The sequence below is a fragment of the Leucopleurus acutus genome, assembly GCF_964270905.1.
Source record: "Leucopleurus acutus genome assembly, chromosome: 19".
In the NCBI taxonomy this organism is placed as follows: Eukaryota; Metazoa; Chordata; class Mammalia; order Artiodactyla; family Delphinidae; genus Leucopleurus; species Leucopleurus acutus.
The window spans coordinates 1,129,181-1,146,566 of NC_139161.1; the positions used below are offsets into that span (position 1 = coordinate 1,129,181).

The 17,386-nt window shown below is 39.3% G+C and overlaps 1 protein-coding gene across 12 annotated transcripts in view; it reads left to right on the plus strand.

The window, feature by feature from the left end:
• Positions 1 to 17,386, plus strand: part of CEP112 (centrosomal protein 112) — a 422,061-nt gene that overhangs the window by 181,714 nt on the left and 222,961 nt on the right. For all 12 annotated transcript variants that reach the window (XM_082861163.1, XM_082861173.1, XM_082861172.1 and 9 more), the window contains one exon: positions 12,049 to 12,156. In XM_082861163.1, the coding sequence (XP_082717289.1) occupies positions 12,049 to 12,156 (108 nt within the window). The remainder of the gene's footprint in view (positions 1 to 12,048; positions 12,157 to 17,386) is intronic.

The following is a 17,386-nucleotide window of genomic DNA, read 5'->3' on the forward strand; positions in this document are numbered from 1 at the left end:
CAGGAATAAGTAGGAACGAACGACTGATACCCTCAACAAAGGATGTGTCTCAACGTCCTGCTGAATGAAAGGAGCTAAAAGCAAAAGAGTACGTAACTGAACGCTGTGCCTCCCTGAGTGATGCTGGCGTTCCCTAGATAGTGCCAAGTTGTTCGTTCTAGAGGGTTATCAACGTGACTGAACGCTGTGCCTCCCTGAGTGACGCTGGCGTTCCCTAGATAGTGCCAAGTTGTTCGTTCTAGAGGGTTATCAACGTGACTGAACGCTGTGCCTCCCTGAGTGACGCTGGCGTTCCCTAGATAGTGCCAAGTTGTTCGTTCTAGAGGGTTATCAACGTAACTGAACGCTGTGCCTCCCTGAGTGACGCTGGCGTTCCCTAGATAGTGCCAAGTTGTTCGTTCTAGAGGGTTATCAACGTAACTGAACGCTGTGCCTCCCTGAGTGACGCTGGCGTTCCCTAGATAGTGCCAAGTTGTTCGTTCTAGAGGGTTATCAACGTAACTGAACGCTGTGCCTCCCTGAGTGATGCTGGCGTTCCCTAGATAGTGCCAAGTTGTTCGTTCTAGAGGGTTACCAACCCAGACTGTTTCAGAGCAGAAGTCCTGTCTCATTTCCTATGGGTGGGTTCCAGTTCCAGTGAAGTTTCCAAGCCTTTGCTCTGCAGGGTTGGGTCTGTTTGTATTGTGCCACTCAGGAGTGAGTCTAGACGTGGGTGGTGATTTAAATCACCACCCAATAACGCCAGGCACTCATGGAACATTCCCCAGGGTAGACCATATGTTTGGCCACTAAACAGTTCTCAACAAATTTTAAAACGACTAAAATCATACAAAATGTGTTCTTTGACCCCAATGGTAATAAATTAGAAAGAATAAGAAATCTGGGAAATCCGCATATATTTGGAAATTAAATAACACACATGAATAACTCATGGATCAAAGAAGATACTACAAGGAATATAAGGAAATATTTTGAACTGAATTAAAATAAAAATATGGTATATTAAAATTTATGGAATGCAGCTAGTGCAGTACCTAGAGAAAAGTTTGTAGCTTTAAACATCTAACTCCAAAGGAAAGTTCTCAAATCAGTAACCTAAACTTCATCTTCAGAAACCAGAAAAAGAAAAGCAAGCTCCTGCTCAAGGAAGCAGAAGAAAGGAAATAATAGATAATTTTATATACATGCAGAAAGCAAAGAAAACATTAAAATAGAGAAAACCAAGAAGAGATAGAAAGTCCAAATTGTCTTATAATAGATAATGATATTTAATTAGCAATTAGAAATCTTTTCACAAGGAAAAGCCCAGGACCAGATGGCTTCACTGGTGAATTCTATCAAATATTAAAGAAAAAAAAAAAACTTTAGTTCTTTAGAAACTCTTTCAGAAAATTGAGGAGGAAGGTACACTTAACCAGTTCATTCTCTAAGGCCAGTAGGACTCTAATCACAGCCAAAGATGCTGCAGAGCTAGAGGAGTATCTGTCATCACTGTAGACACGAAAACCCTTAATGGTATTTTAGTAAACTGAATCTGGAAACTTATAAAGATGATTATTCACCAGGACCAAGTAGGATTTATCCCAGGAATCCAAGGTTCTTTTAACATTCAAAAATCAATATCGTACAGCATATTAATAGAATAAAAGACAAAGCCACACGATCGTCCCAACAGAGGCAGAAAAAGCATTGGAAAAAGTTCAGCATCATTTATGATTTTTAAAAAATTCTTGGCAAGTTAGGACTAGAAGCAAATGTACTCACCCTAATAAGGTGCATCTATGAGAACCCTGAGCAAATATGCTTAATGTTGAAAGACTTAATGCTCTTCCTCCTAAGAAGAGGGAAAAGACGTCTGCTTTTGTGACTTCTATTTAACATTGTATTGGAGACTCTAGCCAGCCTCTAACAGGGCCAACAAAAACCCCCCAAAACCCCAAACAAACAAACAAAACCCCAAAAGACATACAGATTGGAAAGGAAGAACTACCAATGTCTTTAGATGACATGATTCTGTATGGTCAAAATCCATAAAAGAAGTACTAGAACTAATAAGTGATTTAAACAAGTTTGCAGGGTACGAGATCAACATACAAAATTCAGTCATGCTTCAATATACTAGTAATGAAATACCTGAAAATGAAATTAAGAAAACAATTTAATTTACAAAAGCATCCAAAAGAATAAAGTATTTACAAATAAACTAATGAAACAACATGAAGACTTATGCATTGAAAACTATAAGAGATTGCCGAGAGAAATTTTAAATGATGTAAAGAGAGCTATTCTGTGTTCATAGGTTGTAAAACTCAGTATTGTCAAGATGAAAGTTCTCCACAAATTGATGTATAAATTCAATGTAATTACTGTAAAAAATCTCAATACATTTTTTGGGTAAAAATTGGCAATAAGAAATGTTTATTTTCACTAGTAAATTTGTTAAAAGTAAGTTAGAATAGCACTGAGCTATTTTCCAACTAACACATAGGTAGAAATCCATGAAGGCCTGTGGACACGGGCAGTGACACACATTTCAGGAGGAAGAGTAAAGATATGTAACCTTTCTGGAGGATTGGTTTAACATTGTGCTTATGATTTACCTGTTCTACTTCTAGGACTTTATTTTTCAGGACTCCAAGGTTTGCAAGATACGTGTTCAAGGATGTTTGTTGTGATGTTATTTATTAATGGTAAAAAATTAGAAACTATACGTCAAAAAAGTTAGAAAGAATGTAAAAACTGATAATCTTTTTTTAAAAGATAAAAACTGAAGTCTCAGAGTTGTGTGGCAGAACGGAAAGCCCTGGAGAGAATGTGATCTTGGGAACCATGAAATGAAGAACCCTACCCAGCCGCAAAGTGAGACTGCCGTAACATGAGGCAAGCCAGGGATGAGAGACAGTATCTGTGCAGTTGATTCTGGAACCACCCTTCCAGTCGGTCCACCCTCACATCTGACTGCTCTGCTCTGTGCAGGGTCATAGTCTGTCTGTCTTCCTTCACCAGCTCTGCCCACCCATTTGACTCTCCCATTTCTTGACCTTAAAAGAGTCCATGTGTTCCTACCATGGAGGTGTCACATCACTGTGGACTGGTTAGATGATCCGATGGAGGACCCTCTTTGGTGCACGCCTCTAGGGTCCCCTTCACCCCCAACATACCCCACACCTGTGTCCTGTCTTTGTCAGCAGTTCTCACTGATCTGTCCAGTGGTGCTAGATTCAGACTCATTGAAAACTGATAGTGATGGCAGCTGACAAGCAGGAAATGTTTTGATTGCTTTCTGTTGGAGAAAAGTTCTTCTGTGGTTTCAGTCATAAATAGTTTTGCCAAGTAAAGTTGAGTTTCTGAAATAAAGTACCTTTGGTGTGAGTATAATAATAAGGAACCCCATTTATAATGGAATTCTTATAGCCAGGCTCATTTGCAAATTGAGTAATTCTCACATGGCAAATTTGAACAGACATTAAATAAAATGTATATGTCAAAACATGATAAATTACATATCTTCTATTCCAGATTGTCAGTTGATTAAAAAGTGTGGATCTGGGCTTCCCTGGTGGCGCAGTGGTTGAGAGTTCCCCTGCCGATGCAGGGGACACGGGTTCTTGCCCCTGTCCGGGAAGATCCCACTTGCTGTGGAGCGGCTGGGCCCGTGAGACATGGCCGCTGAGCCTGTGTGTCCGGAGCCTGTGCTCCGCGGATCTGATATAGCTCAAATTCTAAAAGAAAATCACTCAGCAGATTTAGTATTTGGAGAATCATAATGTTTTCAGATTTTTCCATAGTCCATATTTTCCTTTTTTATTGTTGTTTTGAACTGCTCTTTTCTCTTCTCACTGAAATCTTTTGTGTAAAAGCCAGCAGAGCTTAGGGCATCTTTTTCCATTTGGAAACAGCTGCAGATAGAAGACAACAGGAATTTGAATTAAAAAATAAAAGCTTTGAGTTTGTTTTTGAAAGTGAATTGCTGTTTGAAAAATGAGGCCCATGAGAGAAAATGAAACAGACTTAAACTTTTAAAAAAAATTGCTTCACACTGTTTCTTTCACCTTGAAGAACTTTTTATCTCATTTAGGATTGCTTAAATAACCTAATTTTTACTCCAATGGTGAAATCCATTATATGTGTTAGCTGTCAGCAATTAGTTGTGTAAAATATACATATTTTAATTGCGAAAGTGTATTACTCTGTTAGAATTATTTCTGTATATATGTATATAGTTGTATTTTTTAAAGAAATAGTGTTCTATATTTACCTATTCTCTGTGAAACAAATAAATGACTGAAAAAGACAGCTATGTTTTTTGAAGTATTGGCAGCAATTATAAAGTGAAACTTTTTCATCTTGAAAACCGACTGAATGAATGTCAGATAACTACTTCCTCCTGGGGCTTCCACTAACCACTTGACTTTTCTAGTTAATTTTTCTCCCCTTGAAAATTCATCCTCATTAACTGGTATTTGCTGCTAATATCTGGCTTTAAATTCTGTTCCTTTTTCTTTGCAGCTGTCAGCTACATGATATTAGCTTTATACTTGGAAAACCCAGTGGTTTGCCTTGAAAACAAAATTCAGAGACACTGCTGTTGACTAGTGAGGTTGCTTCTGGTTGCTAGTACATTTGAAACTGATTAGCAGTTTCTTACATTCTTAGGGATTATAAGTTTAGCTCATCATCTCATTATTGCTGTTGAATTAATGAAAAAATTCTCAAGGTACAAGGAAGGAAGAATGCCATCTGAATATATTTGTGCCTCTATAAATGTAGATGGATAACAAACAGACTTAGAGAGAGAAAGACGCATCGTACAGACCACTCATCGTGACTTGTACATTCGTCCTCTTGTCCTTTAACGGTCATGCTGGCTCATGTAATTTTTTAAAAAAATTTATTTATTTGTTTTATATTTTAGTTTTGGCTGTGTTGGGTCTTCGTTGCTGCACGCGGCCTTTCTCTAGTTGCTGTGAGCGGGGGCTACTCTTCGCTGTGGTGGTCGGGCTTCTCATTGTTGTGGCTTCTCTTGTTGTGGAGCACGGGCTCTAGGCGCGTGGGCTTCAGTAGCTGTGGCTCGCGGGCTCTAGAGCGCAGGCTCAGTAGTTGTGGTGCATGGGCTTAGTTGCTCCACAGCATGTGGGATCTTCCCGGGCCAGGGATCGAACCCGTGTCCCCTGCACTGGCAGGCGGATTCTTAACCACTGCGCCACCAGGGAAGTCCAGGCTCATGTAATGTTAAATGAGTCTTTTTTAGACCAGTTTTAAGGTAAAGATCCAATATAAATAGAAGCATTTTCTCTCAGTTTTTTAAAATAATTAATTAATTATTTATTTTTGGCTGTGTCGTGTCTTAGTTGCGGCATGCGGGCTCTTACTTTGTGGTGCCCGGGCTTCTCTAGTTGTGGTGTGTGGGATCCAGAGCACTTGGACTCTGTAGTTTGCGGCATGCGGGCTCTCTAGTTGAGGCGTGTGGGCTCAGTAGTTGTGGTGCATGGGCTTAGTTGCCCCACGGCATGTGGGATCTTAGTTCCCCTACCAGGGATGGAACCCACGTCCCCTGCATTGGAAGGCGGATTCTTTACCACTGGACCACCAGGGAAGTCCCCTCTCTCAGTTACTTTTTGGTGATAATGGAGAAATCTGTCTACCATTTTAACATTTGAAATTTTGTCTTTAAATGAGATTAGGTAGCAGAGGTAAAATTCTAGAACTATATTTAAATATTTCAATAGAGCCTATTGTGCTAATTAATCCATTCCAAATGACAACATCCAAGGACTATGTATAAATACTTGGCTTTGAAAAACAAAATTAAACAAAAAATCAAACAAATAATTAAAAGAATCTTTAACTCTCATCCTTAAAAGCTTAGTAGAGTAGTAAGTGAAACTTTTCCTAATAATATTCATCAAATCTCTTTTGCAGAAGAAAAATAAGCCAAAAAAAATCTACTGAGAACATCGGACCAGGAAATACGTCATTCTTTCTATAATTGGCTGATGTGAAGGATTATTAATTGTGAAAACAGTAGCATTATTATTTTTTAATATTTCAAACTGTTTTATTGACTTATTGGCCAAGGATTTAACAGACCTGATTTCTTCTTTCATTCATTTATAAAAAATTTATGAATACTTGCTCTGTATCAGCCATTGTTGTAGATTCTTGGAATTCAGAGACTATTAAGCCACGTTTGTGGTCTGTGCGATAGACTGATGCGTAGCTGTGTGGTCGTAATTGGCGGCGTAACTAGTGGAATTAATAGGTCGTTCGGCGAACTCAGAGGAGGCACATCTAAGGTAGCCTAGTAGATTATGCGCTGATCTGCAATTGTGGCATCTTTGTGTAACAATGAATTTCTCAAATGTTTCCTGTTAAAATGTAATTGGTAGTGAATTTAGCAAGGCTTCTAAATATAAGGTCAGATATACAATTCAATTTTATTTCTATATATTAGCAACCAACAGATAGAAAATAAACTTTGAAAAAGGTATCGTGGTACCAGAAAGCTTCTCTTACCTAAGAATAAATGCAACAAAAGAAATGCAAGGCCCCTGTTCTGAAGACTAGGAAACATTACTGAGAGGAACCAAAGAAGACCTGAACAAGTTGAGGGATATATCTATCACGTGTATGGATTCAAAGACTCAATGTTATAAAAATGTCAGTTCTCCCCAAATTAATCTATAGAATCAACACAATTCTAAAAATCAAAACGTAGCAGTGCTTTTTGGGGAGAGTAGTGAGGGAAACTGGTGAGCTGATTCTAAAATGGATATGAAAATAGAGAGGGCTCAGAATACCTATGGCAACCTTATCCCACCAGATATTGAGACTAATATTAAGCTATAGTAATTAATACAGTGTGGTTTTGGCACAAGGATGACCAGTGTTTTACAGGAAAGGGACCAAAAAGTGGACTCACACATATATGATCAATCTGATTCACGTGAAAGGAAGTATTGCAGTACAGCAGGGAAAGAAGGGCCATTTCAGTAAATGCCGCTGTGTCAGCTGGATAGCCATATCCTGCCCCTTATTATATCCCATCACAAAATTAATTCCAGGGTTGTAGATACACAAGTGATAGGTAAAACAATGAAATGTTCAGAAGAAAATGCAGGAGCTCGGTGAAGATTTTCTGAATAGGAAACAAAATGTTGTTGAATTTAAATGCATTAAAATTAAAAACTTCTGTTAATCAAAAGAGACCAGTAGATAATATAAGAGCGAACTCAGAGTGGGAAAAGATATTTGCAGTTCAGATATTGAACAAGAAAATTCATATCCAGAATTGATAAAGAACTCCTACTAATCAATAAGAAAAGGATAGGCACCACGCATGTGTTAATTAATTTTCTCTGTTAAGGATATTAGTTTCTACTGAGTCTTCAGCCAAGCACAGAAATAATTATTTATCTGTCTTTCTGCCATTTATGTCTGTCTATCTATCTCTCGCTCTCTCTATATATATGAAAATATTTGAAGGACAATTTCTTATAGTTTAGCTAAATATGTATTAAATACAGCAGAATACACTTTGAATTGTATATCTCTATAGAATTGTATAATTGTCTCATACGAATTATACTGTCAAATAACTCAGAACATAACACAAGAGTACTTTACTACAGAAAGAACAGTAACGCATTGTGACCACATTTGACAGAGTGCGCCAGATCTTGGCCCAGTGCCCACTCCCGCTTTCTTAGTAATACAGTACAGCCCTGGTTTTATTTAGGGCAACATTAGACACAGTTTTAAAACTGCAATCTCTTACCTTGCAGGTGGAGTTTGGCTTTTAACGTAGTTCTAGTGAATGCGATGCAAACAGCATAATTAATTTGCTTTTGACAGGAACTTGCAGGAAAGCCCCTTAAAAGGGTTTCCACTCAGCGAATATGGACCCTGTGCCCTTGTCCCGTCACCCTTTGCTCTTTCTCTCCCAGGTGTTCAGAGCTGCAGAAGCCATCCTGCAACCATTCTGGAAGCTGAATCACAGAGCCCTTCACCCTGACATCTGGGAACTGCCGATGTCGCAGCCTATTTCTGAATGTTTTGTTACCCGAGGAAAACATAAAGGGCCTGTGTTGCTTGAGCTCTGGAGACGTAGGTGTTTTCTCACATGCAGCTCAAGTAATGCTGGAGGCGCCGTCTAAGGAAAAGCCAACGCCCTTGTTTACCTCTCTCTATTACCTGCAAGCATTAGACATTCACAGAAATACACCCCAAGCCCTTTTCTGCTCCTAATTTGATCTTCAAGTTCCACTCTTGGATTTTTTTGGAAGCCAGAGTTACACACTGAAGGACTGGGTTTGTTGTTTTTTTTTTTTCCTTACCCTTGAAGTTAAATGGAATATGGAATGATGTGTGATCAAGCAGAATCTTTTGTATCTACGGCAACTGAGAACGCTGCGTTTCTACGCAGACTTCAAGTATTTTACAAGACTTGTTTTTATATTTTTTTGGTTAAATTGTGGAAGGAGAATGGAGTGGGGTCTTGCATTTTCGGTCAGTATAAAATAACATTTTCTTACAGCAGCTATTATTTACTTTGAATTTTTCTTAATGTTTAGGTATAAAAGGTCTTTCATGTGCTTTAAATTGTTTTCTATTTTGATTATAGAAGATAATTCAATTTTTTGAAGGAAGACATCCTACTTTTTACGAATGTTGAGTATACAAAGCTCTTCATTACATTAAAAATATTTTAATAATTATTATTTATTTTGAATATTCCATCTGTGCTGAAGTAGAATAAGAACCAAAAATCAATTTCATATGAAGATCTGTCTTAAAAGTACTGAAGAAACCAGGGCTTGCCTCCTTGATTTACCTTCTCTTGTTTTCTTTCTCTTCTGCTTTTGCCTACCCTCCATCATCCTTAAGAATTTAATACATGTTTATTCTGCGTACTGTGGCAATTAGTTAATAATTAAGATACAAAAGAATTATAAGCTGTAGTTTCTTTTATTTGGGAGCTCACGATCTAGATGAATAAACAAAGCGCACGCATTTGAAACACTCCCATACTCTAGAGAAACATACAGTGTGCCAGGAAAATGAAGATGTTAGGTCCTAGAGCACAGAGAGAAGGGAGATGCTGATGCCAGTTGGCGGATCAGAGAACACCACAGAGAGGAGAGGAGGCTTGAGTCAACCTTGAAGATGGGTTGTTGGATGAGGAAAAATACAGAGGGGTTTTCAGATAGTGTGGGGAGCGAGGGCGAACCCAGAACAGCCACGGGAATCAGAGTGTGTAGGGGCGGAGCCTGCCGAGGACAGATCAAGGGGCCTTCGGGTGGAGGTCTAATGTGAAAAGCACTGAAGGAGAGAGAGCCTTGAAATCCATGTCTTGAGGTAGAAACGGAAGAAGACAACGCGGGCTCTACTGTGCTTCCTTTAGAAATCCCTTGACAGATTTGACCACGAGACTGATGGCCGACGGGGTCGGTCACCTTAGAACTCTGATCACTGAATTTGGAAGCTGATGACTTAGTAATATCAAGGTTGCAGTCTTTGGCAGTTACAAAGAGATACTTAGGTACTAAATATCATGCCATAATCTAGAACTCCAGCCTTCCGTGTAAGAACCAGAAACGGAAAGGCTGGTGTTACATAGCAGATTCGTGGGCAGGAATATGCCTTTTGTTCTCGTCCAGTGAAACTGGCTGCTTCTCGCTGAACAGCTCTGCTCCTCAAACCTTAAAGTTTAACTGTGTCTGAATAAATGTATTTGAATGGTGTTTTTACCCCAAAAATCTAACATGAAAAACTGAAGGGAGCCTTTTCATGGTTTATTTCCTCATGTTTTATCTAATCTTAGCACCTACCAAAAGGTAGCCTGCAAGAGGACATTGTGTGCAAGTTGAAAAGAAGAAAAATCTCAGCGTATCAGCAAAGCAGAGCAAGAAGTGATACAAAGTAGCCGGTGACAGAATGGTTGTCACAGGAACTGACAGGTGCTTCAGAAAACGAGTTTTCAAAATTAAACTGGGGTAGAAAGACAAGCGAAATCTTGCACCACTTTGAATGGAAGGCACCATTTCCACGCCACCCAGCTGAATAGCTTTCTCATTACGCAAGGACCTCTCTTGCCTGTTGCATGTGAAAGAGCAAGGAAAATAACGCATCGTCTATCTCATTTTCTAAGTGACAGAAAACATTAGATTCGACACTTCATTTTATATGTGTTACAAAGAATTTGGCCCTATTAAATGTTGAAAATTGTCTCTTTTTTTGAAAATTGTTCATTCAGCAAACTTCAAACCAAGTTTGGTGCACTGTGTCTTTTGGGGGTTTTTGTTTGTTTGTTTGTTTTCATTTGATTAGTATTTATTGAGTCCCCACGTGCTCCAAACAGTGTGCTGAATGGTTGGGATGCATGAGTCAACGTGGAGTTACATCCCCCTGGGGAGACAGACATGGCAAACAACCCTAATGAATAAGTAAATTATATAGTATACCTGAAGATGCTATCTCCTGTGGTCAAAAAAAATCATTAAAGCAAGGAAGGGCGGCTGGGAGGGCTGCAAATTAAAATAGGGTGGTCAGGGAAGCCTCAGTACAAAGGTAACATTTAAGCAGAACTTGAAGCCTTTGAAAAGCAAGCTACATAAATGTTGGTGGGGGGCTTCTAGACCCCAAGATGAGAGCTTTGCTGACACGTTTTAGGCCTAGCAAGGAGGCCGGTGGGCTGGCGTATGGTGGTGATGGGGGCCCTGGAGTTGAGCCGAGAGAGGTACTGGGATTGGATCATAGACTGTGGTCCTTTCTTTGACTTTGACTTTTTTTTTAAGTAACAGCTTTATTGAGGTATAATTCACATACCAACAGTTCACTCGTTGTAAGTGTACAATTCAGTGTTTTTTAAAATATATTCACAGAATCGTGCAACCATCATCACGAACAATTTTAGAAAGTTTCCATCACCCCACAAGAAACCCCATACCCTCCCAAACCCCTTTCACCCTAGGCAATCCCTAGTCTACTTTCTGTTTCTATGGATTTGACTCTTCTGAAAATTGAACACAAATGGGATAACACAGTACATGGTCTTTTCTGACTGCCTTCTTTCACTTTGATTTCAAGGTTCATCCATGTTGAAACGTGTATTAGTACTTCATCCCTTTTTATGGCTGAATAATGTTTCATTGTATGAATAGGCCACATCTTGTTTATTCATCAGTTGATGGACATCTGGGTTGTTTCCTCTTTTTGGCAATTATGAATAATGCTGCTATGAATATTTGTGTATAGGTTTCTTTAGTATGGATGTATGTTTTCATTTCTCACCTTGGAGCGGAATTCCTGGATCGTATGGAATTCATATGGGTTCATGTGGTTCATCTCTAAGTTTAATCTTTTGAGGAGCTGTCAGACTGTCTTCCAAAGTGGCTACCTCACTTTACATTCCCACCAGCAGTGTACGAGGGTTCTCATTTCTCCACATCTTCAGCAACACTTGTTATTATCTGTATTCTTGATTATAGCCATCCTAGTGGGTGTGCAGTGGTATGTCGCTGTTTTAATACGAAATTGCCTGATGACTGTGATGTTGAGCATCTTTTCATATGCTTGTGGCCATTTGTGTATCTTCTTTGGAAACATGTCTTTCCAGTTCCTTTGCCCAATATAAAATCAGGTTTAATTGCCCATTTATTATTGAGTTGTAAGAGTTCTTTACATATTTTAGATGCAAGTCACTTTTCAGAGAGATGGTTTGCAAATATTTTCTCCTGTTCAGCACATAACAAGGGCTTAATAAAATCTTGCTGAATAAGTATTTGGATGTTCAAAATTATATTTCCATGACAGTGTCATTGTAGCTTTAGAGTTTAGTCAATTGTATACCAATTATAGTTTCCCTGACTTAAAACTATTAAAACCTGTCAAAATAAATGGACATATCCTTCATTATTTTATCTTTAAATTCAGCGTTACGATTGGTGAGGTGTTGAAAATCTGTCATTTTAATGATGGACAAGTGACAAAAATATGGAATACAATTTGTCATTTAAAAATTTAATATTTGACTTTTAAATTTTATAGATGGGAAAAGTGGAAGCCGATCTAACTAGATCCAAGTCTCTTCGTGAGAAACAGTCGAAGGAGTTTCTGTGGCAGCTGGAGGACGTCAAGCAAAGATACGAGCAGCAGGTCGGTCCTTCCTCTGACGGCTGCCTTTGATTCTCTCACGTGCATATACGCTCTCTTCTAAATATCTCTTTATGTCACAAAACCTCTGCACAACGAAAATACTTATAAGAACATTATTACCAGTATATTTGAAATGTTTAAAATAATGGTTGTTTCACTGGAACCTAGAAACAGAGAACTTTAACTCTCCGCTGAAGTCTGTTCTGATAGTTGACTAAACTGAACGTTTAATTGAAACATTTATTGTGGTTCTTGAGTTCTCCTCCTGTCAGAGCACAAGTTTGACTTATTTATTTAAGAAATAGTTTGGGGCACCTACTGTGGCCCAGGTGCTGTCACCGACCCCGGGCAGAGCGGTAAGCAGGGCCGACAGGGTTCTTTCTTCACAGAGCTTGGATTTTGGTGGGCAGCCAGTCCATCAATTAAAAATGAGATAATTTCAAAGAGTGAGTTGGGAAGAAGAAAAGAGGGAGTGTGCATAGACTTTGCCGGGCGGCGGGCGGAAGGGCCTGACCGGCGCGGACAGGTGGGCGGGGGCCTTGTGCTGAGAGCCCTGGCGACGGGAGGGGCCGCGAGGCGGCTCTGGAGGAAGAGGGGGTCAGGCTGGAGGGATGGCAGGTTCAACGATGCTGCGGTGGCAGCGGCGGGGGCTGTTCGGGGAGCGAATGACACTCGGGCTGGATTGGCTGGAGCACCGAGGGGAAGGGTCCGGCTGGGACCAGGACGCGGGGGCAGCAAAAGGAGTTTAATTCTGTGCTCAGTACCCTGCCTCTTGTTTATTAATAAAAAAGGCTTTATTTTTATCTTTTTAAAAATATATCCCTGCAGACTCTCGGAATGGTCAAGGCAGCTATTAATTTTTACTTGTTTGTCTAATTTGCTTGCCTTGTTTCCTTAACATCTAGAAAAATATTGATTAGCTTAGTCACTCAGTTAAAATTGTTTCCTAGACAGTATTTGAACCTTTTTGTTCTAGAAACCTGAATAACTTTTTCTTTCATTATTTTATTTTTAATCCCTTATTAAGTGGGTCCTTCATCCACAGTTGCTATAGAAATATTTTCGCATGTGCAAGATGATATATGCTCATGGAAGATTATGTGAAATAATGAAAAAAGTTATAAATAAAGCCAATGATTAAATTATTGTAAATCTATACTATGGAGCGCTATGTACTCCTTGAAAAGATTGATATAAATTTGTAGGAACCAACAGACACAGATTTCTAAGACACAGTGTTAAGGGGGAAATAAAGCACATGACAGAACAGTTGTTATATTATGATCCTATTTATGTAAAATTAAAATATATGTGTCTGTGTCATACAGCTAGATATGTTAGTTCAGCTTTAAAATTCTAGAAGGTTACACATGTCTAGAATGGGCATGAAATAATAGGTTAGATTATGATAAATTGACACTTTCACTGTATGCTTTAAATAGACTTTTTTACTTAAAATTTCACAAAGGGCATATGTCATGCATTACTTGCATAGTTAAAATATGAAAGTTGTGAATGTAAAGAAACAATAGAATAGAATAAATATAGAACATTTATATTATATCTGTAGTATTTTAAGTGGGTAATAAATTTGGATTAATGCAAAAAATCATCCAAGCAATTACACATAAAATTGTATATACATAAAATTACATAAGAGATGAAAATCCTAAAAGATAAGAAAAGACAGAAGAAAGAGCACTAGCAGATTATTTCAGAAATACCAGAAATATATGGGTAACTTCAGATTTTCTAACTCCAAAACCCAGTGCAATAGAATTATTTTCTCAGAATCCTCTTTAAACAATGGTGTGAGAATGAAGTATCTAATTTCTGATGAATAGATGATGGCAGTGAAAGTCATTCTGACATACACCAACTTAAAAACATGTATTTCCACTGACATACACTTTCTCTAAATAGTCGTGGAAGACGTTTTCCGGACCTTTAGTACTGGAGTGGAGGTTGCTTGGGAAACTAGCTTTAGAAACTAGGCATAGAAACTTACATAAGAAGTGGAGCCCACAAGTAGGAAGAGGTGGGGGTCAGAGGGAAACTGAGGGAATAATTCACCAAATATAAATAATATTTAACGAGGCTTGTTAACAAGATACAGTGTATAACCGAGGCGACTTTTGGATTAAACACTGTGTAGACGCACTAATAAAAACAAGAAAAATGTCAGTTTCTCCATGTAAACTGATGAAGGAACAGGGGAGAGAAGAAAACCAAGTTTTAAACTCTTTCTAGGACACCTGTGCTCATCAGAAGCTATTGTATGGCAGGGTGAGTGTGTGTAAGGGGTTGAAAAGTTCTCTGCGTGTTTTTAAAATTCTGTTCTCATTTTGATGATAACCATGTGGGTGACAAGTTTATAACCAAGTGTGGCCAGGTCACTGCAGGGCCTGATTTGCATTTATTCTGTGATCATTTTGGCACAGCTCTGACTCTTTAAAGTCGGATGTAACAAGTAAAACCACTGAGGAAAATGAACATTTGACTAAATATAAATTATTTTAAGTTAAAGAAATAACATTTGCCACAAATATCATAGACAGAGTGATTCCCTTTGTCAAATTAATAAATGTATAACCAATAAAAAGAATTAGCATATAAAGTAATTAGCATAAATTTTAACAAAATCATTAATGCTCCAAGAAATGACCTGGCAAAGGAAAAGAAACATGTATGAAATAAATTGAGTGAACGACCATGTAGAAACATCTTCAGCCTTGGTGTTAAGAAAAATGCAAATTAGAGTAGTGATGTACCATCTAAAGCTGGCCAAGGTTTAGTAAAACTGGTACTTTCATGTATTGCTAGTGGCGTTATAAATAATGTAGCCCAAAGGACTTTGGCAGTATCTACCAAGAGTCATAAAATTTGTTTACCTCTTCTGGCCAATTATCCTTAACCTTGAAAATCGGACAGAATTATTCAAACAATGATGCTATTTATTTTTCAGATGGTGGAATAATTATTTTTCAGATGGTGGAATCATGGTCGGTTCTTTTCTCACATGCTCTACTTTCCACATTGTGATAGGGTCTTTCTAACGTGGCAGTCGCTTTTTTAGTGTAAAAGTAAATTTATATAAACTCGTTTGAAGGAATGTTAAGCTTCGTAGGCTTTTCTCTGGGTGATAGATTTAAAACTGTACCAAATTTTTGTCTTTTAAGTCTTGATCAAAAATACTTAATAAGGAAAACATTAATTCTTTAAAGAATTCATACTATTAATAGAAACCATACACTATTGCATCCATTTTTCTGTGTTTCATTTTCATGAAAAAGAGAGAAATGATATAAATGTTATACAAGTGTATAATAGGAATTTTTTAAAAACCACACAAAGATCTCTGAGGTCAGTGCAGATTTCACCTGCTTTTATCCTTCCTATGTCTGTAGGCCTCTTCACTAGAGTCCATGCTGAGAGTGAAGATCCCAGGCAGTAACTTGTAGAGGAAAGATAAAAGCAGGAATATGAGCTAGTAGGTTTTAGGGGAATATTTTTTGATGTGATAATATACAAACTTTTTAAAACCTTTTTTTTTTTAAGCAGAAAATTCTATTAACTGGAGCAGCATTGCCCCGACCACTCCAGATTGTTGGGGTTTTTACTGTGAGCGCTTATCATGAGGAAAGATAGGCATATGGGAGCAGGTCCCTATGAGCCAGCTCGAGCGAGCTCACTGAAAGGGAAGCCGATTAAACTGAGCTTATTCCCTTCTTTGGGCAGACTGGCCAGGCTGGTAGATAAGGAAAGAGGAGTAGATGTGATAGATTTGGACTTCACTGAGCCGTCTGGCAAAGTCCTTCCTGAAGGCCGAATAGGAAATATGGTTTAGCCATTGGTTCATTTATGGGGTTAAGGGAGAGTTCAAAGGGCCATCTCTGAATGACGATTGACACCCTAAGTGAGATTTCTGTGTGTCACACTGGGTAATGATATAAGAGGTTAGTTTCCTGCTTCCTTGGAGTTCAGAGGAGTAGTTAACACGCGGGATATGAAAATCAGTTTTCTGAAGCTTTAAACAGATGAAATTAAGAAGATTAAGTTTATTGGGATTGAATATAAAATTCCATGCTTTGGTTCAGAAAATCATCTGCAGAAAGTATGCAGTGGGGGAGATGTAAGGTCGTCTAGGCTGGGGGGGTGGCGACAAGCAAGACAGGAAGAACCCCCTGGGGCGATGGATCCTGGAGGGTAAAAGGTACGGCCTCCTTCTATTGTTTTCCCATCGGGTCGTATGAGGAGTCAGTCAGTTCTGGTCGCCACATTTAAGTAGGACGCTGACAAACTCAAACATGTTCAAAGCAGAGTTTCCAGAATACGGGAACGTTTGGGTCTAGGTCAGAGGGAATATATCAAGGAATAAGGGTGTTTTGCCAAGAGAAGACGAGACTGAGGAGGGTTGCATATCTGTCTTTAACTCCAAGGTCTGGAACAGAGGAGATTTTATGATTGGTTTGTGTAATAACAGTCGTGATAGCCACCAGTCAGGAGGTCATACGCTGAGCCGGGTACCGTTTCCACCTGCGTTAGGTGACTTCAGCCACCTCCCGTCCTCACAGTCATCTTGCGAGGCAGTGCCATTGTTCATTGTTCCATCTCCAGTTGTAGAAACTGAGCACCTCCAGTTAAGTCACTGGCCAAAGGTGCCACAGGGTTAATAGGTGATGAGATCAGACGTGAACGTGAGCCATGCTCTTAACCTCACTCTGACGGACCCCCGGGGGGCTCCAGGGGGCAGAAATTGAGCCTCTGGGTGTGGAACATTTTGGGTTATTGCAAGGTGGTTCTTTCCTAAAGAATTATTCAGATGTGCAGTGGTTCGTCTCGTAACAAAGTAAGTTGCCCACCTGAGCGTGTTGAGGTGACTGCCCGAACGCTGCGGGTGGATGTCCCTCCCAGATCCGCGTTCTGTGACCTGTGCCTTCGTTGATTCGCCCCCAGCCTCCCGCCTGGCCCCGTGTGCCTCTCGACAGCCGTAGGGGTCTCTAACTTACTTACACACCTGTCCATACCTGCCTTCTCTACCTGCCACTCAAGTGCGAGGGTGACAACTTTTCTGTTGTCTTGTCCTTGCTTAGGAATCTACAAATCTTAAATGCTACGGGTATAGCGTTTCACCCTGGAAGGGGATTTACATGCTGTTCACCAGGCCCTTGCTTCTCAAACCGGGGTAGGCGGCCCCTGGGGCAGCGCGTGAGCGCTGGGGTGCAGGGGC